The sequence below is a fragment of the Bos mutus genome, chromosome 10, assembly GCF_027580195.1.
Source record: "Bos mutus isolate GX-2022 chromosome 10, NWIPB_WYAK_1.1, whole genome shotgun sequence".
In the NCBI taxonomy this organism is placed as follows: Eukaryota; Metazoa; Chordata; class Mammalia; order Artiodactyla; family Bovidae; genus Bos; species Bos mutus.
This window is the reverse complement of record NC_091626.1, coordinates 29261300-29285605: the sequence shown is the minus strand read 5'-3', so window position 1 is coordinate 29285605 and position 24306 is coordinate 29261300. Positions and strand designations below refer to the sequence as shown.

The 24306-nt window shown below is 41.8% G+C and overlaps 3 protein-coding genes across 4 annotated transcripts in view; 2 read left to right on the top strand and 1 right to left on the bottom strand.

Moving 5' to 3' along the window:
- The window catches only part of PLEKHH1 (pleckstrin homology, MyTH4 and FERM domain containing H1), a 56015-nt gene extending 55104 nt beyond the window's left edge, over positions 1 to 911 (top strand). The window contains exon 29 of the mRNA XM_070377669.1: positions 407 to 911. Within this exon, the coding sequence (XP_070233770.1) occupies positions 407 to 568 (162 nt within the window). The 3' untranslated portion in view covers positions 569 to 911. The remainder of the gene's footprint in view (positions 1 to 406) is intronic.
- Positions 912 to 2820: 1909 nt separating this feature from the next.
- On the bottom strand, positions 2821 to 11259 carry PIGH (phosphatidylinositol glycan anchor biosynthesis class H). 2 transcript variants are annotated; one of them, XM_070377670.1, is made up of 4 exons: positions 10992 to 11259; positions 6067 to 6276; positions 5537 to 5617; positions 2821 to 3462 (listed from the first exon to the last, which is right to left on the bottom strand). In XM_070377670.1, the coding sequence occupies exons 1-4, from the start codon at positions 11199 to 11201 to the stop codon at positions 3370 to 3372; spliced, it is 594 nt and encodes a 197-aa protein (XP_070233771.1). In that variant the 5' UTR covers positions 11202 to 11259; the 3' UTR covers positions 2821 to 3369. The 2 variants fall into 2 exon arrangements, with proteins under 2 accessions (XP_070233771.1, XP_005905786.1); XM_005905724.2 differs by having other exon boundaries at positions 5537 to 5620; positions 10992 to 11255.
- A 5160-nt stretch (positions 11260 to 16419) lies between these two features.
- Positions 16420 to 16653, top strand: LOC102285565 (large ribosomal subunit protein eL39). The gene has a single exon (XM_005905725.3). It carries the CDS (start codon positions 16461 to 16463, stop codon positions 16614 to 16616), a length of 156 nt encoding a protein of 51 aa, XP_005905787.1. The 5' UTR covers positions 16420 to 16460; the 3' UTR covers positions 16617 to 16653.
- The last annotated feature ends 7653 nt before the right edge of the window (positions 16654 to 24306 follow it).

Here is a 24306-nt window from a genome sequence, read left to right as displayed (position 1 = left end):
TATAGTTTCTGGCTCCCTTCTGAGCAGCTGGAAACCCTGTTGTTTTAATGCTAAAGCTGGAGTTTGACAAACCTCCTCCTTCTTTTAATACTGTCCCTGCCCAAGGAGAGGACACGCAGGTCCCTTCCTCCAGGGAGGCCGCCTGCCCCGGCTTGGAGACAGCCAAAGCGGAATGTTGGTCCTCCTGTTTTCAGGAGGTACCATGGACTCCAGACGCCCATTTCACTGGTTGTCTGAACCTCACCAGTAATGATCCCCCGCTTGGACATTTCCACCCCGGGTGGGTATTAAGAGACAAACCAAAGCCCAAGAAGCTTATGTACCCAGTGCAACAGCTAGTGAGAGAGCGAGCCAGAATTCAAGCCAAAGCTAGTTCCATTCCTTCGTTTCTCTGTTGTCTCCTTAGATTGCAGAGGTGACCCTCATCTTGGCCAGCTACATGAACCACTGCTCCACAACTGTGAACCCACCCTCCACGCCCGCTGCTGCCTGCCAGCCATGGGAACTGGACGGACGACAGTTCTTTGCTTCTGTTCCCTGTGCTGCCAAGGGGCCAATGTTGCTGTGAATATTTCTCTTGCCCTTTTCCCCACCACCAGCTGGTGCCTCTGGGATTAGACATGTATCCTCGGGTGATACTACTGTGATGGGTCTGATAGCCCCCGCACCCCGCCCCAGTTGTTCTGTGAAATGTGTACTTCGGTGTCCACTTTACTCTCCAGGTGCCTTATCATGTTCCAGGGCCAACCTTTAAAAATCCAGACCCAGTATAAAAACCACTTCCCCCCCGCACACACACAAAAATACTGAGCTGTGGATGCTGTTCGGTTCTAGACGCAGGGTTGCCCGCTGCCCCTGGTCACTGAGGGCATCAGTGCTGTACGTCAGCTTTCCTGCACTGCTGCTCTCAGGGAGACTAGTATTTTTTATATTGGCTATGGTCCTCACGCAGGGATTTATACTTGAAGTTTTCCTGACATCCCTGAACGGGAGAGGACTAGAATTTCCAATTCACTTGAACTTCAACAAAAGCCTGGAACTCACTCAGGCTGGACTTCCTTTCCCACACGGGAGAGGTGTTGGCGGGGCTGGAGATAAAGGAGTTGACCCACCTTTCCCCTTCCCCTGCTACACACGAGGCATCAGTGGCGCCCTTCCGGGGCAGCGGCCCCTGCCCCTGCAGGACAAGGTACTGTCCCCCGAGAATGAAGCTGGTCTCCTCACACTGGACCATCAGCGCAACGGAGTACAAGCAAGGGCAGGGGTGGGTCTACCCTGGCTTCTCCTTGTCTCATTTTAACGACTGGACAGGGCTCAGTGAAGGCTGTGCTTACTACTGTAGAAGGTGGGCATCACTTATTCCCCTGCTCATTGAAAAACCAAGCAAATGCATCCTGCTCTTTGCTACTCTGTGAGGCCACCAAAAATGACTCAGAAACAGAAGATCCCCCCTCCAGGCTTGTGAGGATTTGCTTAAGACTTCTAGTGAACTTGCACTGGGAATTAGTTTGAGGGCAGAGCACACACATGTGTTATCTGATGCCTGACTGAAAGTTTCTTTCACCTTTTGCCTCCTGGTGATGCCAATATCTCCCCACCCCCGAGTGAGACCTGCTGTTGAGTGCAGAGATGGTCTTGTCTCCGCCCTCCCCTGACAGGGGAAAAAAAAAAAAAAGACGAAAGAGTTCATTTATACTCTGATATTCCAACACGGGAGAAACTGAGTTTTATTTCATAGCTCTAACTCAGCCTTATCATTTTTCAATAAAGTGCTGAACAAACTACATGAGTTTAGCAATAGCATCTATGAACCAAGCCTTTAACCCCAACAAAGTGTGTGGTGGGGGCACACTGCAAAAACTGCAAGGCTGGAACTAGTTTATCTGAACACCTCAGCTGCTGTAAGCTTCCCCTCTCACCCTTTAAACTGAGAAGCATGACGAAAAAGGCAGCACATCAGAGTGTCTGCCTCTTTTAAATGAACTGGACTTTGCCAGGCTGGCAATTTTATAGCTGCCTCCCAATTTGGTTTCTCCCTTTCCCCCACGATTTGGGATTTAGCTGAGACATTTCTACCTCGAACAAGTCACATGTCATATGTCCCACAGAATCCTGAATAACCCTTCCAGGGCTGGTGTAAAAGGCAGAAGTTACAGCTCTGGTTTTGTAATATCTTGAATATCTCTAAGACAAATAAGGATATTATCCTATCCAAATAAGGATAATATCCTATTAATAAGGATATTATCTACAGGACCCTGTACAGAACTACCTGTACAGAACACAGGAGCTAGGTGGACAGAGACTAGACTTTTGTAGGACATTGCTTCCTACTAACCAGTCCCTGAAGGACTTGCTTTTTTTCTTTCTTAACTTTTATACAGGGACACTGCATAGTTGGAACAATTATCTTTTTCAAAAGAGCTGATGTCAGGAGTTAAAATAAAAAATCCCAAGGAAAAAGTAAGCAGGAATGGAACTGTGTTCCTACTCAGTTTGGAGGGTCAAGCTGTTTTCCCTGCCCTGTCTTCTTCCCAGCCCTTCAGGAATCCTCCCTAGTTTGTTGATTTTATACAAAAGAAACAACCTTATAAACAAAGGCTTCTATAGTATGTATGTTTATCCTTCTTCAACATGTCTGGGAACCAAAGTCAAATTTCTGTCTGGCTTTTTGTTTCATCCCTCTTGGAAAAAGAAGTTTTTGGAGTCATAGACAATGCTGAGTAACAAGAGTATTAATGTACTTGACACCCTTGACTGAAATGCCACGATCATGTTTGTCAATAAAAAGCAGCTGTCTGAACCAAGCAGTGGTGTATGTCTTGGAAGAATATCTGTTTATTAAGAGAATCATCATAAAGTAACCCTGTACAGAACACAGGAGCTAGGTGGACAGAGACTAGACTTTTGTAGGACATTGCTTCCTACTGACCAGTCCCTGAAGGGCTTGCTTTTTTTCTTTCTAACTTTTATACAGGGACACTGCACAGTTGGAAAATTATCTTTATCAAAAGAGCTGATGTCAGTTTCCCATTTTCTATAAATTCCAACAAAAAGTAAGCCCAAGTGTGCTCACAAAGTGCGCTTAGTCAGCATTACTCCTAACATAGAGTTTCAAGGTCTCCCCTCAATTGGTAAAATAAATAAAACCTTACAAAAGGAACACTAAAATAAACATTAATACTTTGCTCAATATCACACAATAAGTTAAGTTTTCAGTCACCTTCTCTATGGCTCTGAGATCCACCACATCCATACTGGTTTCTCAGACTATGTCCACTTGAAGGTTTAAAATACAGAAAATAAGCCAACCACTGTGGCTTAGGAGTCTCCTCTGGAAGACAATACTGGCTTTCTGAATGCTGGGACTCATGGGCTCATTGATGCAGCTTTCTGGTGTGCCAGGATCTCCTGGCAGCTCCTGTACACTTCAATCAAGCAGTCCAGCCGGGGCTTGGCACTCTGAATTCCAAAGGGGAGAAATGCAGAGTCAAGATGAACATAAGAGACTGATGAGTGGTGCTGTGTCCAAGTGCAACCCTGATCTCTCACCCACAAGCCGGGGGGTCTAAACGGCACAGGTGTGGGCTCGAGAGGTGGAAGTTCAGGCCTCACAGGACTTTGCTGGGAGTGATCCTTAACCAGGCCCACAGCCCAGCCTGTGAACTGTGGGAAGCAGGAGCTCAAAAGACAGTTTTTAATCTGTCTAAATTTCATGATATCCACCTAAGAGCAAGAAAGGGGAGTAACAAGGACAGACCCTCTTGGGAAGTGTCGCAAGCTGTGAAGCAGCTCTCAGAGACAAGAAGGGCACTTTGATATGTAAATACTGCAAATTATTTTGTATAATGAAATATAATACAATCAAAAGAAAAGCCACAGAATGAGAAAAATGTATGTGGAAAGCATATTTAATAAAAGTTGGCTACCTAAAATAAATTGTTATAATGCATAATCAATATGTAGTATCTGCTTGACTAATAGAGGAGATGGATAGTTTAAAACAGAAAATACTGATAGGTAATACAAGGAAATATAAAAGTCTGTTATTTAAAGAGATACAAATTTAGTAACTCTAAATTCCTTTAATATATACTAAACTAAAAAATAGCTAAAACTACTGTTAGACAAGACTACATAAAAACAAGCACAAATTCCCAAAAGTATGGTCTAATCTCTAGAGCCAAATCTCAAACACTATTAAAATCTATGAAAGTATTCATAAGCTTTAATATAATTTTGAGATAAATTCAAAAGAATTTTAGCTTAGCTGCCTTAAATCCTTTGTGAAAAAGGCAGTGAGGCAGAATTAACTGCATACATGATTTACATACCTATAAAATAATTGACTGTAATTATGTTTGTATAAGTATTTTTTATACGAGCAAAACAAAAAATAATCTGGATGTGGTTTTAAAAGCTAGCAAATGATGTGGCTAAATAAACTAATATTTGATATGATGATATAATTATTTAAAATAATAAATATAATGGCTTTTGTAGATACATGAAAAATATATTAAAAAAGCAATTATGGCTGATTCACATTGTTATATGGCAGAAACCAATTACAACATTGTAAAACAATTATCCTTCAATTAAAAAAGAAAGAAAAGAGTTAACTGGAAAAAAAAAAGCAAGACGCCAAATAGCGTATAGCAGTCTGTATGGATCAGTAACATTTATGTAAAATCATATATTGGGCTTCCCTGGTGACTCAGTGGTAAAGAATCCTGCCAATGCAGGAGACCCAAGTTCCATCCCTGGGTCGGGAAGATCCCCTGGAGAAGGAAATAGGCAACCCACTCCAGTATCTTTGCCTGTGTAATCCCATGGACAGAGGAGCCTAGGGGGCTACAGTCCATGGGGTCTCAAAGAGTTGGACACAACTTAGTGACTAAACAACAACAAAAATCACATACTAGCAGACTGACAGAATCGAAGCAGGTGAATGATGATATATATGCAGAAGCTGCTGCTATGAATGATGATACATACGCAGAAGCTGCTGCTAAGTCGCTTCAGTCGTGTCCGACTCTGTGCAACCCCATAGACGGCAGCCCACCAGGCTCCCCTGTCCCTGGGATTCTCCAGGCAAGAACACTGGAGTGGGTTGCCATTTCCTTCTCCAGTGCATGAAAGTGAAAAGTGAAAGTGAAGTCGCTCAGTCGTGTCCAACTCTTCTCGACCCCATGGACTGCAGCCTACCAGGTTCCTCTGTCCATGGGATTTTCCAGGCAAGAGTACTGGAATGGGGTGCCATTGCCTTCTCCGCAGAAGCTGCTATATATGTATTATTATCTCTAGAATTTGTATAGGTTCCTAATATTTCTGAAAGTTTTATCTGCCTCAGAAAGGAATTTCTGAAATAACATTCTAATTCCTGGTAAAAATATCCCTCAGGAATCCTCAAATATTCTTGACAATAGAAGATCACATTCCTACTGAACCTAAGAAGCAGTGGATCTGCTCAGAGAAGGAGTAAGGTAAAGGACTTCTCTAGAGAAAAAACTTAAGAAAAGTCTTCTGTGCTCACCTGGAAGATGGGTACTACTTGGGATATCCCATGTGGTTCCACTGGATCCTTCAATAAAATGCAGAGGTAGTAAATCACCTTCTGCTGTAAGAAAAATAAACCAAATAAGGAGAGATCTAGGTGAAACTCAGTTTTCTTTCTCAAAACTTCATAAATAGCACTTGATAGCTTCTGAACTGAGAGAAGGGTATATTCTCATTCTTTAGAGGAAAAAAGACAAAAGAACAACAACCAGAGATGATTCTGAAGCTGGGCTAGAAAATAAAGTTGAAATGCTAACTCCCTACCCATGAAAACCTACTGCATCTCTATAAGAATAAAGGGCATATGTTTTCAATACAAGTTTACTTTTATGGTTTAAAGACATGCCAGCCAAAAAGAAAACACTCTAAGTACTAGTACACAGAGCCCTAAAGTTTAATTCTGTGACATCGTTACTTGAGGTATTAAGACTCAGTTTAGATCCAGACACACCCCATGGGCTGCCTCCTCTAGGGAGGCCTGTAACATTTACTGATTTAAATACTTACCATGTAAATAGCCTCATTAATGATGACATCCTTCACCTTGCCCATCTCAATGAAGGTGGTACTTTCTTTGCCTGAGGCATAGGATGAGGTCATCTGGATACCCAGGGAATCAATGATTAACAGAGTCTCATGATCAATCTTTACAAAATGGAGGTAACCAAGCAGGCCTAAGAGAGTGATGAAGATGGCAGCAGAGAGGATCATGCTGTTCTGAAGAGAGAGCCAGACACAGGCGGTTAAGATTATCAAGTGTTTCTCTGCTGGTTAATAAGTCAACTCCAGACAATGTGGAAAAAAACCTTTGTTCTCCTTGAGGTGAATGGATAGGAAGAACGTGCGTGAAGTAAGAGGAAGCTACTTTTATGTGGGCTCTGCAATGCTAGGAAAGCACATGATAAGACACACCCAGACAACAAATGGACAGGTCTGGGGAGAAGAACCTCCCTCAGCAGGATACCCATCACACTGCTCTCAGAGATTTTCCTTCCAAAATTGCAACTTAAGGACTCAGATTTTTTCTTCTCACCTTTCATCAGTAAAACATGTAGCAAAATCTCAGACTGAACACAATAAATAATAACATGCTTAGCACAGTGCAGCAGATAACACTCAACAGCCACTCCTGCTTCCCAACACTCCTGCAAACGACTGGTTCAGAAATGGACCAATGGCACAACTCTAGCCGGTGACATATGAGGGGAAGTCTGCTGGAAGGCTTTCTAGAAAACTAAGTCCATCTCAAGAAAGAGGTCTAAAGAAGAGAAGGCCCCTTCATCCTAAAGTTTGGATGCCCAGAACTACAAGGCCTCTGCCAAAACTGTGTGGAAAGCTGGGCTGAGGACAGGTAAAGGGTAGAAGATTGGTAAGATGAAAAAACTAAAATCAACCGAGCCTCTTATGCCCTCTAGAGTCCTTCTTCATCTTGACTTCTGGTTTTGTTAAATAATAAAGATCTTACTACTCAGGGCCCTTTTGGTTGTTTTGGGTTATGACTGAGTGATATGTTAAGGCTGACTGATTAGCTGAAATGACTAAGGACAGTGTTAAGAGTCCCGAAATGGTATTTATTTGATTCTAAGAACCTTTTAACATTTACAACCTTTTAACATTTCTGAAGTTGAAGTGTGTTTTTCTATCGAGGTATGTTTGTTTTCCTTTTTTTTTTTTCCCAAAAGCTATTTAGAAGGATGGCACAGGAAAAAAAAATCATTGATGACCTAGAATCACAAGAGATTCACTAATTTATGGCTGTCATTCCTTGAAGGCAGGAGGTGTTTTACTAATCTTTGTTACTGACAAGATATCCTCTCTGACCTACTAACTCTAATGAGACTCTTGTTGAACAATGCAGGCCTTGCTGGCCAAGTTATAGCAAGACTCTTGCTAAGTGAGTTTAGAGAAGACTCTCACCTTGGTTATCTGATCACCCTGGCCTGCCTTCAGCAAGAATCCTGTTGAATCAATTTAGCCAGAATCCCCCATTTACTCCTCATGTTTCCTTTTAGTAATTTTGTATCCATTGACCACTGACCCTGCTCTTTGGCTATAAATTTCTACTGATCCCTGAGGTATGCAGAATTGAACCCAACCTTCAATACTGAAGTCTCTTTTCTCCCATTGCAACAGTTTCTGAATGAAATCTGTTTTTACTGCTTTAACTACTGACTAGCTCTGGTTTTCCTTCAAAGTACCTTTCTACTTCTTTATATATAACACATAGTTAAGAGTTAGATAAGAAGTCTAGGAACTATTTGGGCCTGTGATCTGCTTTTGTCTGGTCCACATTAAGCTAAAACTATTTTTGGTTTGTTTGGTTTTTTTTTTTTTTACATTTTTTGAAGGGTTGATAAAATGAAACAGAAGAATATGAGACAGAGACCTGCAAAGCCTAAAATATTTAGTTTGGCCTTTTTAGGAAAAAGTTTGCTGACCTCTGCACTAGATAATTATTTGTTAATTACAAATGGAAGATGGAGAAATCTATGTGCTGGGTCTTTGATGGGCCCAGAAATATCTACTTTGAGTTAATTAAATGTCTAGTACCTAGTACAGTGTCTTGTACATAATGTGAACTGAATAAGCATTATGGAAGAATGGAGAGAGATAAACTTATGTTCTGGCCCTTACAGATTTATTAGAGGCAAGATTAAATATATAAAATATTTTTGGAGAATACTATGATATAGAGTGACTAAGACAGGATTAACAGAGAGAGAGAAAAAGCAAGAAAGAGAGAGATTAAAGCACACAGGAATATCCTATGAAGACTTCTAAGGAAGCAGGATTTAACTGGTGCTGAGGAGGTGGTGATTATTGACAGATATACTTAGCTGAGAAAAGGAAGGGGAAAGAACATTCCAGGTTGAAATAAGTAAGGTAAAAACCTAGAATTCTAATAGAACTGTGAATTAAAAAACTGGGAGGAAAGAAGGAATGAAGAACAAGTATATACTTAGGGGATTTTAATATTATTTTTAAATTTTTTATTTTATTTTGGAGTATAGTTGATTTATAATGTGTTAGTTTCAGGTGTAGAGCAGAGTGATTTCAGTTATACATATTCATATATCTTCACATTTTGAAATTCTTTTCCTATTGAGGTTATTACAAAATATTAAGTAGCGTTCCCTGTGCTATACAGTAGGTCCTTGTGAGTTGCCTATTTTAAATATAGTAGTGTGTATGTATCAACCCCAAACTTCCAATTTATCCCTCCTCCCTTCTTTCCCCTATGGTAACCATAAGTTTGTTTTCTAAGTTTGTGAGTCTGTTTCTATTTTGTAGGTAAGTTCATCTGCTTACTTAGGGGGTCTGACCCATATCAGCTTTCCTATAAAGTAATCACTGCCCAAAACTTTATTACCCCTGCATTTTTTATACTTAATTTTTCTTTCTGAAATTCTAACAATTCAATATTGGTTTGGGTTGAAGTAAAGCCACATGTTTTAATGAATTCCTCCAACAGATTTCTTCTTATACAAGCTGAGATTCAGTACTCTGATTAATAGTTTTGAATAGGAGGAAAAATAGAAATTCTGGTACACAGAGCCCTTAAGAAGTGCTGCAGTGGAGTTTAAAGGAAGGTAAGGTTACTTAGCCCTGGACATTGATGAGGGTTAAGTAGGATATACCAGGATGAGATAGATAAGTACACAAGGGAGCTGGTGTAGAACAAACCTCCCATTTAAAAATTCTGCTAAGCAAGCCATCAGACAGCCTTGGGTTTGAAGCCCCAGTAGGCCATTTACTAGTTTTATCACTTCAGATAAGCTACTACTCTTTCTAAGTCTCGGTTTTCTTCTAAGGTTGAAATGAGACATTCAGTAAGGCAGCTGGCACTCAGTGGGCTTTAATAAATATCTGTTCCCTCCTCCTCACGGAGAAGGCAATGGCACCCCACTCCAGGACTCTTGCCTGGAAAATCCCATGGATGGAGGAGCCTGGTAGGCTGCAGTCCATGGGGTCGCTAAGAGTCGGACACGACTGAGCGACTTCACTTTCACTTTTCACTTTCATGCATTGGAGAAGGAAATGGCAACCCACTCCAGTGTTCTTGCCTGGAGAATCCCAGGGACGGCGGGGCCTGGTGGGCTGCCGTCTATGGGGTCGCACAGAGTCGGACATGACTGAATCGACTTAGCAGCCTCCTCACATGACTATGCGGAAAGAACTCAGGCTAGTACTGAAATTCAACTATATTATATATTAAATTTTTTAGGGGGCAGGAGGAAGAACTGTCCTGGCATTTCAACCAGTTCAACTGACTTATGAACTTTTAGATACAACTGATACAAATAAGGGTCTAAATTTTGTGTATATCTACACTAAATTAACCATGCTCTGAAATATGCTCTAGTGGCTTTTTCAAAAAGCTAGTGGGGGACTTCCCTGGTGGTCCAGTGGTTAAGAATCCACCTTGCAGCGCAGTGGATGGGGGTTGGGTCCCTGGTTGGGTGAACTAGGATCCTACAGGTCACGGAGCAACTATAATAAGCAAGCAGCTGCAACTACCTGCCACATCCAAAATAAAAAAAGCAATTTTTTTTTTTAAGAAAAACAAATAGATGCAGTATTGAAAACCATACCCAAATTACAGAAACAAATAGCCTTGCTATACTTAGCTCTGGTCAGATCACTCCTGGAATAAGACATGTCACTCAGGACACTACATACGAGACTAAGTTAAAAATGAAAAGGGCAATTAGGATGATTCCTTTCATTTGAGAGTTGTCACGATGCTGCTACATATGACCCTCACAATGCTGTGGCGTTGGCATAGCAGGTATCAATTCCATTTTAGAGGTGTGAAAACTGAACCTGAGAAAACACTGATAGGAGTCAATCTGGAAATTAAGCACAAAACCACCCGTCTCTGCAATCTCAACAGTTCTTTAGAAAATACTTGGAAGTGGGGTAGTGATTGTGGGGTGCGGGAGGTTAGACTGTCCTGAAAAGAGAGATTCTTAACCTGCGTATGAGAACTGTGGAGGCAAAGGCAGTTTCTCGAAGACTGTAAAAGGTATTGTCAGCAGCGACTCCTGTGAAGAGTGGAAGGGATGGGTGAGGACAATCCGTCCACCTAGTTCTCTAAACTCTTGGAACTGAACTACCGTGAGCCTGTACTACACAGAGCACATGGAAGTTAACGTTTTAGGCTGTCGAGCAAGGACGAGATGTATGCTGAGTGGAACCACAGCGCAGAGAGCAGCGACCCCGGAGCGGGGATAAAGTACAAGAGCGCAAAGTTCACTCAACGTTAAGGAAGGAAGAGAGCTGTCCAGCAGTGGAATGGCGTCCCCAAAACCAGGGAGTTTCTGCCCTCCAGGCCGCACGACTGTAGGAGGGTCCGGTGAGAGCTCTGGGCTCGAGCCTAAGACCCCACAGATCCTTCCAAACCCAAGCCCCGACTCCGAGGCCGGCCTTACCTCACAGAGTGTGAAGAGTCCGTAGGCCGCCAGCCACACGGTGCAGGTGACAGCGGTGAGCGAGCGCAAAGAGATCCGAGGGCAGCTGAGGCAGAACTCCAGGCAGGAAGGGGAGTAGTATCGGCGGTGCAAGGCCAGGCGGCCGCCGCAGATATCTGAGAAGCTTCGCTTGTCCTCCATGGCCGGCTCGCCCGCCCCAGGCCCGGCCATGCCGCGCCGCTCTAGCGCGCCCTCCAGCGTCCTCTCGCTGGCTCTGGACTCACTTCCCCACCGCGGAGTTGGCCACGCCCCTCCCCTGGCGGCGCGCAGCCGCAGTTCGGCGCGGACGACGGGGAAGGCTCTTGAGGGGCTGTCTTTTCACGCCTTGCGCGGCCGGAATTCTAAGCGTATATAATCACCGAGATTCTTAGGGGGTGCCAGTGCCTGAGCGGACAGATAAAAACCGCTATTAACGTGCTTTCCGCTCGACAAACTGATTTTTATTTCCAAGCTAGAGGGCATCCCCAGGAGGCAGTCAGCAGGTATTCGTTCATACCACTCATTTATTCATTCATTCCGGTGCCGTTTTAAGTGCTGAAGGTACAGAGGTGAACAGGATCGACAACGTCTTTGGCTTCAATCAGCTTCCTTCTTATTGAGAAACAATATAGAAATAATTCCAGGGAGTGTTGTTGCAGTAATATGACCTGCAGGGGTGGCTTGGTCTCTGGGAACGCTAGAGGAAGAATTTGCCAGGAAGGAGGACGAGAAAAGACAAAGCCCCCGAGGCTGAAACAGGATTGGCTGTTGGAGGAATCGATAGGTCAGAGAGGCGAATGCGAGGGAAATGCAGTTGGAAGTTAGGGAAGTAGGTAGGGGTCAGATCCAGGAGAGTCTTGTAGGGCCTGGTAAGGGGTCTGGATTTCATTGCCTAGTTTTCTCTCCCAGACCACTAAGTGGAGCACTGAGTAGGCAGACAAGTCCTGGCTGGAAGGGTTAGCAAGAGTGAAGGATGCAGAAGGTATAGATAATAAAATTACTAAGCTCATGAGTAATAGAGACTTGTGGATTCCCTTTTCTTTTTTATTTGAAGTGTGGCCCAAGAGTGCCCGTGTGGCCCGTTAAAAGAATTATGGTGCTTCAACCCTGAGGCAGCATCGTGTATTAAAGAATTTGTGTAAAAAGATGAATGGTATAAAGGTCTCATCAGCTTGTATCCTGATGAAAGTCAGGTTCAGTTTCTCCATCTTCACCCAGGATTTTGTTTTCCTTTTTCTTCAAGCATTATTTTGTTTCTCCAATTTTATTTCTGTATACTTAATCTTACCAATACACCCCTTTCATTTTGTAAATATCATGTGATGTCTTTTATAATGATAAAAGTGATGTTTGCTTATTATGGAAAATTTGAACAATACAGAAAAGAAGAGGGACTTCCTTGGTAGTCCAGTGGCTAAGACTGTGCTCCCAAGGCAGAGGTCCTGGCTTCGATCCCTGGTCAGGGAACTAGATCCCACATGCCACAGCTAAAGATCCTGCATGCCACAACAAAGACTGAAGATTATGCACGTGTACAACTAAGACCCAGTTTAGTCAAATAAATTTTTAAAAAATCGTCACCATACATGGTTATAAAAAATAAGAAGAAAAATTTAAACCATCCATATTTCCACTACTCAGAGATAAACACGTTCAGCGTTTTGGGGAACCCACTAGTCCTAGAGTTCTTAACTTGCACACCATAGATAAAATCAGAGTTTTATCTTTAGTTTCTTAACTTCTAATTGAAATTTAACATTTCTTTTGATTATGAAACAAACCAATTAGTATTAGTAATACTTGTGATTTTTGTCACTGATAGAAACCACAGATATTTTCATCTCATAATAATTATCTCAAAATGTCATTTCCACTCATTACTTCAAAATTTCTGCAGTAATTATTAGACCAACTACTGTTACTGCTGCTAAGTCACTTCAGTCTTGTCCGACTCTGTGTGACCCCATAGACGGCAACCCACCAGGCTTCCCCGTCCCTGGGATTCTCCAGGCAAGAACACTGGAGTGGGTTGCCATTTCCTTCTCCAATTCATGAAAGTGAAAAGTGAAAGTGAAGTCACTCAGTCGTGTCTGACTCTTAGACCCCATGGACTGCAGTCTACCAGGCTCCTCCATCCATGGGATTTTCCAGGCAAGAGTCCTGGAGTGGGGTGCCATTGCCTTCTCCGAGACCAACTACTAGATCTCCTTATTTAATGTGTCAGTGGAAACACATATTACCATAAGACATTTTTTAAAATATTCTGATAACTATTTTAATTCACTTATGTTTGAAATTCTGTGTGTTCATTTATAAACAGTACTGTGATAAGGGGTCCATTAGGTTTACTAGATTTACAAAGTATCTGTGACAATAAAAAAAAAGTGAAGAACCTATGCATGCTCAGAATTTCACCACTCTAGAGTCATTGAAAAAAGACACCTAAGACACCTATTTAAAGTACTACTTTAAGTATTTAAAATACTTAATTTTTTGAATATTAAATTATTATATTAAATATTAAATTCTAGGGACAAATAGTATGGTAATATAATTCCACAATCTTTATAATCACTTTGCTCTATCAGATCGTCTTCTTGACCTGCTTATCTGCGGTAGAAATTGAAATCTGGGTATTTGCCATTTGCTTAGATGCTGCCTGGGATATAAAGTGATAAGTTCTCACGACCATAACCCTGTAAAGACAGCAAGGAGTGATATATATATTTTTTAGCTCTCAATTTTGGACTTCTAAGTATTCATCAGCCTCAAAAGTTCGGTGGAGGGGACTTCCCTGGCAGTCCAGAGGCTGAAACTGTGCTCCAAATGCAGGGGGTCCAGGTTCAATCCCTAGTCAGGGATCTAGAACCCACATGCTGCAACTAAGAGTTCACGTGCCATAACTAAGACCTGGTGAGGCCAAATAAATAAATACATAGAACTAACTAAATACAAAATTTTTTTAAAAAGGTCGATAGAATATAGCAGCAAGGGAGGGTGGGCTGACGAAAAGAATTCAAACTTAGCAATTGGCAAGTTTTTCCATGGAGTGTTATTAATGATATCTTTTTTCAGGGTCACTAAAGGAGTCTCACAACTAATTCCCTAGTGAATTGAGTTGTGGAGAAGCAGAGAAAGGAAGTAGGAGAAACACATACCCTGTATATGTCAAGGTACTAACTGCTATGAAAATAAAATGTCAGTAGCATAACAATAAATGTTGGTTTATTGTCTGTCTATAGTCCATTTAAGTGCTTCTGGTCAAATGACTCATCATTTCTGCCTGGTGATAACTCAGGGACCCAGGCACCTTCTGTTTAGTGGCTTCACAATCTCTTGGGGCTTCCTCAAGTTCCCTTCCATTTGATCTGCATCTAACAGATGAGTGGGCAAGCATAGAGGATCATTCCTGGGAGGGTTTTATGGCCAAGTCTTCGACCCACGGAACTCATAAACATGGATATATGTAACTTCAAAGGAGGCTGGGAAACACTATTAGTATGCCAAGTGGTGAAAGAAAAATGATTTGGTGAACAACTGGCCAGTCTTTGCTACACTTTCCAAAGAGTTCTGGCTACAAGAACTAGGAAATATATTTGAGTGAATTGAGCATTGTGGTGGCAATATACAGGATTAATCTGACCTATTTTTGATAAAACGGGTACTTACTTCAACTGCTGAAGTTGTTCTTGGAAGCTGAGTGTTTATGAATAGTAAGAAAAATATCTAGCCAAAGAATTCAGATAACTTTTTACTTTTATGGCCCATGCTAGATTCCTTTTTTTTTTTTTTTTTTGGCTGTGATGGGTCTTCATTGTGACATTGGGGCGCTCTCTAGTTGTGGAGAACAGGCTCTCAAGTGTGTGGGCTCAGTTGTTGCAGCACGTGGGATCTTAGTTCCCCTACCGGAGATTAAACCTGCATCCTCTGCATTGGAAAGCGGATTCCCAACCGCTGGACCACCAGGGAAATCCCCATGCTAGATTCTTAAAACCTTTCTATAGAGCTTTCTCTTAGTATTTACTTACACTTATTGATGGCATAATTTTTCTAAGAATACTGTCTTATTCTGTAGTTTTTATTGTTTCTTTTTCTTATGATATAGCAGTAATGATTTGCTAGAAGGAAATGGCAACCCACTCCAGTACTCTTGCCTGGAGAATCCCATGGATGGAGGAGCCTGGCGGGTTACAGTCCATGGGGTCACAAAGAGTCAGACACGACTGAGTGACTTCACTTTCTTATTTTCAGGGGGACTTCCCTTGTAGCTCAGTCGGTAAAGAATTTGCCTGCAGTGTAGGAGACCCGGGTTTGATCCCTGGGTTGGGAAGACCCCCTGGAGAAGGAAATGGCAACCCACTCCAGAATCCTTGCCTGGAAAATCTCATGGACAGAGGAGCCTGGTGGGTGCAGTCCATGGGGTCTCAGAGAGTCGGGAACGACAGAGCAACAAACACTAACACTTACTTAACTGAGAGTAGACTTAATTTAGGACCACTTACTCATAGGGGAGAAAAAGTAGAGGCCCATCTAAGTGAAAAGAAATTCCAAAGAAATAGGGTTTTAAAAAGATGAAAATTATACCTCAATTTTTAAAAAGCCAACCAAAAGAACTTAAAAAGCTTGTTGGAATTTTGTGAAATTGATCAAGAAAGAATTTACTTTGCATAAAAAAAGGTAAATATAACACTTCATTTTGTCCAGAATTTCATTTTGGATTATCTATGTAGTGTGGATATGCCTCTTTCTATAGCTTTTTTTAGTGAGATTTCTTTTGGTACTACATTACATATATGAAACTGTTTTAGAAAAAACTTGGTCTACTGTGTTTCTCCTTTACTCTTACACTACTACCACACTCACAACACTTCTGACACCAAATGCTGGGGAGGGGGGTCCCACACCAAGGACAATAATTCTCTGTGACACCAGTTTTCAGACTCCATTATGTTCTGTTCTCTTTTGTTTTTCCTTGTGCCAGCATCAACCTGTCTCATTACTTCACAGTAGGCATTGATTTCTCATAGTGTTAAGTCTTTCAACAGTGATATTTTACTTCAAGACTGTTGAAATATTTTACTTCAAGACTATTGCTGGCTGTTCTAGGTTCTTTGTATTTTCACCAAAAATTTTGCTTGGATTGCATCTGTCAATCAATTTAGGGAGAATTGACATCTTGTTTTTTGTAACTGAGGTATAGTTGACTTACAATATATAAGTTTCAGGTGTACAACATAGTAATTCACAGTTTTTCAAGATTATACTCTACTTATGGTTATTATAAAGTATTGGCTATATTCCCTGTACTGTACAATATATTCTTGTAGCTTATTTTTTTTTTTTTTTTTTTTTTTTTTTAACTTTTGTTTTGCTTATTTATTTTTTAACATCTTACTTATGACTCTTTTCTCTTCTCCGCCATCCTATGTGCGGTTGAGTTCTCTCCTCACCATGTCTTCTCACAAGACTTTCAGGATCAAGCGATTCCTGGCCAAGAAACAAAAGCAGAATCGTCCCATTCCTCAATGGATTCGAATGAAAACTGGCAATAAAATCAGGTACAACTCCAAGAGAAGACATTGGAGAAGAACCAAGCTGGGTCTATAAGAAGCAAACTGGGTCTATAAGAAGTGGTCTTAACATGTGTGGCACACATGTTAAGACCACTTTTTTAAGCAGCCAAATCACAATGAGAACATCACTACTGTAATGCTTGGCTCCTGATGTTATTTCCTCACTATCGGTCTGAGACCCAGTAATAAATATGAAACATTGGAAGAAAAAAAAACAAACATCTTACTTATGTTAAGATTTCTAGGTCTTGAACCTGGTACTGTATATCTGTTTATTTACGTCTTCTGTAGTTGTCTTGTACATCTTTCATCACACTTATTTCTAGGTATTTGGTGCTTTTTGATACTCTTACAAATAATATATATTTTAAAAATTTTATTACCTGTTTCTTTTAATAAGATATGTTATTTTCCCAAAAACATCAAATTGAAATTTTATAAAAGAAAATATATTCCTAACCCTGTCACCTAGAAAATCTTCATTTCTTAAGCGTTTGAGTCCTTTTGTTTTAATGTTTTTAATTATTGAAAATATGATATAATATAGAAAATCTGTGAATGAGAGAGAAAAATCCTAAAGACCTTTCAGTTTTACATATTACTTTTCCATCATTCTCTCTTAGTTTCTGCACTTTAAAATATTATCGTAGTGATAAAATACACACCATTTTGTAATGTTAAAATAATGTTAAAAAAAACTGAGGCATTAAAAAAAATATGTTTATTTGAGAAAAAAATCTATTCAAATAGGGCACTACCAAGCCAGAAGTGAGTAAGAGCTCTCACTCCACTGACAGGCACTAGGGAAAAGACTTTTATAGAGAAATTGTTCCTGCTGTTCAGTTGCTAAGTAGTGTCTGACTCTTTTGCGACCCTATGAACTACAGCCTGCCAGGTTCCTCTGTCAATGGGATTTCCCAGGCAAGAATACTGGAGTGGGTTGCCATTTCCTTCTCCAAGGGATCTTCCTGATGCAAGGATCCAACCCACATCTCCTGCGTTGCAGGTGGATTCTTTGCCACTGAGCCACCAGGGAAGCCCTTATAGAGAAAAAATGGAAGTGAAACAAGGAAATCATCTGATTGGCTATAGCATAAGGTTATAGTATTTGGAAAGCCTGGTCAGCCATTTGTGATTGGTTGTCTTTAGGTTTAGATTTCTTAACCTTGAGGCATTTATAGGTTTTTTGATTTGCTTATGTAGGCAGCAAAAGTATTAGAATCACCTCAGTGTAATGTATTTAACAATAATTAAAAATGAATGTTTTGGCAAACATTTTCCATATTTCTATAGAATTTATGAATACATTTAAAATAGCTACATAGAGTTCCAGCCTGTTAATCCACCATAACTTACTTCATACCCCCCTATTGTTTTCCTGCTCAGTGAAAATGGCTAGTAACTATTTCAAATAAAGAAGAAAGACAATGGGAAAATATAGACAACTAGAAAGGGAAAATAGACACACAGAAATAGAAAGAAACTTGCAGAAAGAGATATAGAAAGCAGAGGGGGTTTTTCTTGGAGTCATATCTCCACCTTGTGGTACTTTAGGATATTTAAATCAAAGAACACAGTGGCCCTTTCTGTGTGTGTGGAGGGGAGGTTTCTCTCACCCCTGAAACATCAAGCGACTGTATATCCTTGAACACTAAAGAGTTTTAAATGGAATAAACCAAATGTGGAAAAGTTGAGTTAAAATGATGGATCTAGTTTGAAGGACATGGGCTTGAGAAACAGGTTCAGATACACCACTATATTCACAGCTCGATCTCAAGTGATGGGTATCAATGACTTCTTTAAGTCATTGATGAAGCCACAACTGTGTAGCCTAGGAAGTTGTTACCTTCGTGTGAAAATGATTCTGAAGATTTAAAAGGAAAAGTGAAGAAAAAAAAAGGCTGGTTAAAGCCTTACCATTCAAAGTGTGGTAGGTAGAGCAGCTGCATGGATATCACCTAAGAGTGTGTTGCTGCTGCTGCTGCTGCTAAGTCGATTCAGTCGTGTCCGACTCTGCGACCCCATAGACAGCAGCCCACCAGGCTCCCCCGTCCCTGGGATTCTCCAGGCAAGAACACTGGAGTGGGTTGCCATTTCCTTCTCCAATTCATGAAAGTGAAAAGTGAAAGTGAAGTCGCTCAGTTGTGTCCGACTCTTAGTGACCCCATGATCTATAGCCTACCAGGCTCCTCCATCCATGGGATTTTTCCAGGCAAGAGTACTGGAGTGGGGTGCCATCGGCTTCTCCGAAGAGCGTGTTGGAAGTGCAGATTCTTGGGTCTCACGGTAGATCTGTGTGTGTGTGTGTATGTGTGCGCGCGCGCCCGCGTGCGCCCAGTTGTCTGACTCTTTTGCGACCCCGCCCGCCAGGCTTCTCTGTCCATGGAATTCTCTAGGCAAGAATACTAGAGTGGGTTGCCTTTTCCTCCTCCAGGGGATCTTCCCAACCTAGGGACTAAACCGCATCTCCTGCATCTCCTTATTGGCCAGCTGCTTCTTTACCACTGAACCACCTGGAAAGCCTCTCCCACCCCCGCCCATAGGTCTACAGACTCAGAATCCGAGCTCAACAAGATTCTTAGGTGATCTGCTTACACATTAAAGTTTGAGAAGCACTGAAAGATCTAACTCCTCATACTTGATTCTCTATCTTGACTGCATATTCTTTGCAGCCAAAGATGGAGAAGCTCTATACAGACAACAAAAACAAGACCAGGAGCTGACTGTGGCTCAGATCATGAACTCCTTATTGCCAAATTCAGACTTAAATTGAAGAAAGTAGGGAAAACCACTAGGCCATTCAGGTATGACCTAAATCAAATCCCTTATGATTATACAGTGGAAGTGAGTAATAGATTTAAGGGCCTAGATCTGATAGATAGAGTGCCTGATGAACTATGGAATGAGGTTCGTGTCATTGTACAGGAGACAGGGATCAAGACCATCCCCATGGAAAAGAAATGCAAAAGAGCAAAATGGCTGTCTGGGGAGGGCTTACAAATGGCTGTGAAAAGAAGAGAAGTGAAAAGCAAAGGAGAAAAGGAAAGATATAAGCATCTGAATGCAGAGTTCCAAAGAACAGCAAGGAGAGATAAGAAAGCCTTCCTCAATGATCAATGCAAAGAAATAGAGGAAAACAACAGAATGGGAAAGACTAGAGATCTCTTCAAGAAAATTAGAGATACCAAAGGAACATTTCATGCAAAGATGGGCTCGATAAAGGACAGAAATGGTATGGACCTAACAGAAGCAGAAGATATTAAGAAGAGGTGGCAAGAATACATAGACCTGTACAAAAAAGATCTTCATGACCCAGATAATCACGATGGTGTGATCACTGACCTAGAGCCAGACATCCTGGAATGTGAAGTCAAGTGGGCCTTAGAAAGCATCACTACGAACAAAGCTAGTGGAGCTGATGGAATTCCAGTTGACCTATTTCAAATCCTGAAAGATGATGCTGTGAAAGTGCTGCACTCAATATGCCAGGAAATTTGGAAAACTCAGCAGCGGCCACAGGACTGGAAAAGGTCAGTTTTCATGCTGATCCCAAAGAAAGGCAATGCCAAAGAATGCTCAAACTACCGCACAATTGCACTCATCTCACATGCTAGTAAAGTAATGCTCAAAATACTCCAAGCCAGGCTTCAGCAATATGTGAACCGTGAACTTTCTGATGTTCAAGCTGATTTTAGAAAAGGCAGAGGAACCAGAGATCAAATTGCCAACATCCGCTGGATCATGGAAAAAGCAAGAGAGTTCCAGAAAAGCATCTATTTCTGCTTTATTGACTATGCCAAAGCCTTTGACTGTGTGGATCACAATAAACTGTGGGAAATTCTGAAAGAGATGGGAATACCAGACCACCTGACCTGCCTCTTGAGAAATCTGTATGCAGGTCAGGAAGCAACAGTTAGAACTGGACATGGAACAACAGACTGGTTCCAAATAGGAAAAAGAGTTAGTCAAGGCTGTATATTGTCACCCTGCTTATTTGACTTATATGCAGAGTACATCATGAGAAACGCTGGACTGGAAGAAACACAAGCTGGAATCAAGATTGCTGGGAGAAATATCAATAACCTCAGATATGCAGATGACACCACCCTTATGGCAGAAAGTGAAGAGGAACTAAAAAGCCTCTTGATGAAAGTGAAAGAGGAGAGTGAAAAAGTTGGCTTAAAGCTCAACATTCAGAAAACAAAGATCATGGCATCTGTCCCACCACTTCATGGGAAATAGATGGGGAAACAGTGGAAACAGTGTCAGACTTTTTTTTTCTGGGCTCGAAAGTCACTGCAGATGGTGACTGCAGCCATGAAATTAAAAGACATTTACTCCTTGGAAGGAAAATTATTACCAACCTAGATAGCATATTGAAAAGCAGAGACATTTCTTTGCCAACAGAGGTCCGTCTAGTCAAGGCTATAGTTTTTCCTGTGGTCATGTATGGATGTGACAGTTGGACTGTGAAGAAGGCTGAGTGCCGAAGAATTGATGCTTTTGAACTTTGGTGTTGGAGAAGACTCTTGAGAGTCCCTTGGACTGCAAGGAGATCCAACCAGTCCATTCTGAAGGAGATCAGCCCTGGGATTTCTTTGGAAGGAATGATTCTAAAGCTGAAACTCCAGTACTTTGGCCACCTCATGTGAAGAGTTGACTCATTGGAAAAGACTCTGATGCTGGGAGGGATTGGGGGCAGGAGGAGAAAGGGACGACAGAGGATGAGATGGCTGGATGGCATCATTGACTCGATGGACGTGAGTCTGAGTGAACTCCGGGAGTTGGTGATGGACAGGGAGGCCTGGCGTGCTGTGATTCATGGGGTCGCAAAGAATCGGACACGACTGAATGACTGAACTGAACTGATTAGAACCACCTGGGGAGCTTTCAAAACTATTGTCTGGGGCCATCTCTGATAACTAATGAGTGGTGGGGTAGAGAGGATAGGGAATTGAGTATTTCTTAAAAAGGTCTCTGCTGCTGCTGCTAAGTCGCTTCAGTCGTGTCTGACTCTGTGCGACCCCATAGACGGCAGCCCACCAGGCTCCCCCGTCCCTGGCATTCTCCAGGCAAGAGTACTGGAGTGGGGTGCCATTGCCTTCTCCGAAAAAGGTCCCTAGGTTCTTTTTATCAGCTGCAAGGGTCAAAAACTGCTGGCAGAAATCTTTTCCTCTGCCATTTTAAGTTTAAGTGAAAGGGGTGGGGACGGGGGTGGGTCGGGGCGGGGCGGGGGGGGGGGAGGGCTTGCAAATTAACTGACAAGAGATTAACAGGAAGAAAGCAAGTTACTCAGTAAGAGTAACTCACTGAATAGCCAGAGTAAAGCTATATACACCAACTTAACAAAAGGAGAAGTGGAGAGGACTTCATACTTCAAAGTATGGAAAATTCTGTTTGGCTTTTTGACGCCAGTAGGCAGCCGGTTCCCTCTTTGGTGTTAAAGGTCAGTCATTTCCCAATCAGGAAAATCCCTCAGTGGAGTGAGGGGTGGGAGTCAATGGCAACTGTGTTTTCAGGAGGCTCCGCTTAAGTTTTTTTTTTTTTAATGTTCTTTTTATGGCTTGTATCAGATATTATTAAAATAATTTTCATACAACTTAGGTGGGCTCTTCATCTTTTTTTAAAAAAACCACACAATCCCTCTTTTAAATTTTCTTTGTATTTGGCTGCTCTGGGTCTTCTTGCTGCTCTTGTGGCAAGCGGGAGCCACTCTGTAGTTGCGGTACCGGCTTCACACTGCGGTGGCTTCTCTGCTTGGGGAGTCCAGGCTCTAGGGTGCGGGCTCAGTAGTTGTGGCCTAAGGGCTTAGCATGCTTCCAGCATGGCATGTGGAATCTTCCTGAAACAGGGATTGAACCTGAGTCCCCTGCGTGGGCAGGCGAATTCTTAACCACTGGACCACCAGGGAAGTCCCTATTCATTCTTTTAGAGCTAGCATTCTAGCCCAACCATTTTGTTACTCTATATTATATAATATATATTGTATATATGTTACTCTAGTACACCATCCTCCACCTCACCCAGGCTTAAAACCTCTCCTAATCTGCAGCTCAGTGCCCCGTATTTCAGCTGCTCCGTACTTTTAACCTCTCCCTCACCTCCCTGACTGAGCTGGTTGACAAAGTTCTCCCCCATACATACTCTCTACCACAGTACCTTATGTTATTTATCACACATCTTTTATTTATCATGCAGATCAATACCTACAATTCTCTGTCTCAAGGAGAGCTTGGACTCTTTATCACTATACCCCCAGATCCTAGAACACTATCTGATAAATAGTGGAAGCCCAAATATTTATTGACTTTCTCCTTCCACTTTCATCACTGCAGTTCCAAACACCCTACAGATTCCTCCTGGAAAATCCTTAAGCTCAGCTTCAACACCACTTCCATGAGTTCTTCCCTGCCCCATATAAGACTGGTAATTACATCCTCAGAACTTTCATAGCGTAAAAAGACATAACTTCTTTTAATTTTTTTAAGCTTTTTATTTTGTACTGGGGTATAGTCAATTAACAGTGTTGTGATAGTTTCCCGTGAACAATGAAGAGACTCAGCCATACATATACATGTATCCATTCTCCCCCAAACTCCCCTCCCAGCCAGGCTGCCATATAACATTGAGAAGAGTTCCATGAGCTATACAGTTGGTCGTTGTTGGTTATCCATTTTAAGCATAGCGGTGTGTACAGACACATGACTTCTTCTAAAACTCACTTACGGTAAATAACAAGGTCCTACTGGATAGCATCAGATGAGATCAGATCAGATCAGTTGCTCAGTCGTGTCCGACTCTTTGTGACCCCATGAATTTCAGCACACCAGGCCTCCCTGTCCATCACCAACTCCCGGAGTTCACTCAGACTCACGTCCATCGAGTCAGTGATGCCATCCAGCCATCTCATCCTCTGTCATCCCCTTCTCCTCCTGCCCCCAATCCCTCCCAGCATCAGGGTCTTTTCCAATGAGTCAACTCTTCACATGAGGTGGCCAAAGTACTGGAGTTTCAGCTTTAGAATCATTCCTTCCAAAGAAATCCCAGGGCTGATCTCCTTCAGAATGGACTGGTTGGATCTCCTTGCAGTCCAAGGGACTCTCAAGAGTCTTCTCCAACACCAAAGTTCAAAAGCATCAATTCTTCGGCACTCAGCCTTCTTCACAGTCCAACTCTCACATCCATACATGACCACAGGAAAAACCATAGCCTTGACTAGACAGACCTTTGTTGGCAAAGTAATGTCTCTGCTTTTGAATATGCTATCTAGGTTGGACATAACTTTCCTTCCAAGGAGTAAGCGTCTTTTAATTTCATGGCTGCAGTCACCATCTGCAGTGTTTTTGGAGCCCCCAAAAATAAAGTCTGCCACTGTTTCCACTGTTTCCCCATCTATTTCCCATGAAGTGATGGGACCGATGCCATGATCTTTGTTTTCTGAATGTTGAGCTTTAAGCCAACTTTTTCACTCTCCTCTTTCACTTTCATCAAGAGGCTTTTTAGTTCCTCTTCACTTTCTGCCATAAGGGTAGTGTCATCTGCATATCTGAGGTTATTGATATTTCTCCCAGCAATCTTGATTCCAGCTTGTGTTTCTTCCAGTCCAATGTTTCTCATGATGTACTCTGCATATAAGTCAAATAAGCAGGGTGACAACATACAGCCTTGACGTACTCCTTTTCCTATTTGGAACTAGTCTGTTGTTCCATGTCCAGTTCTAACTG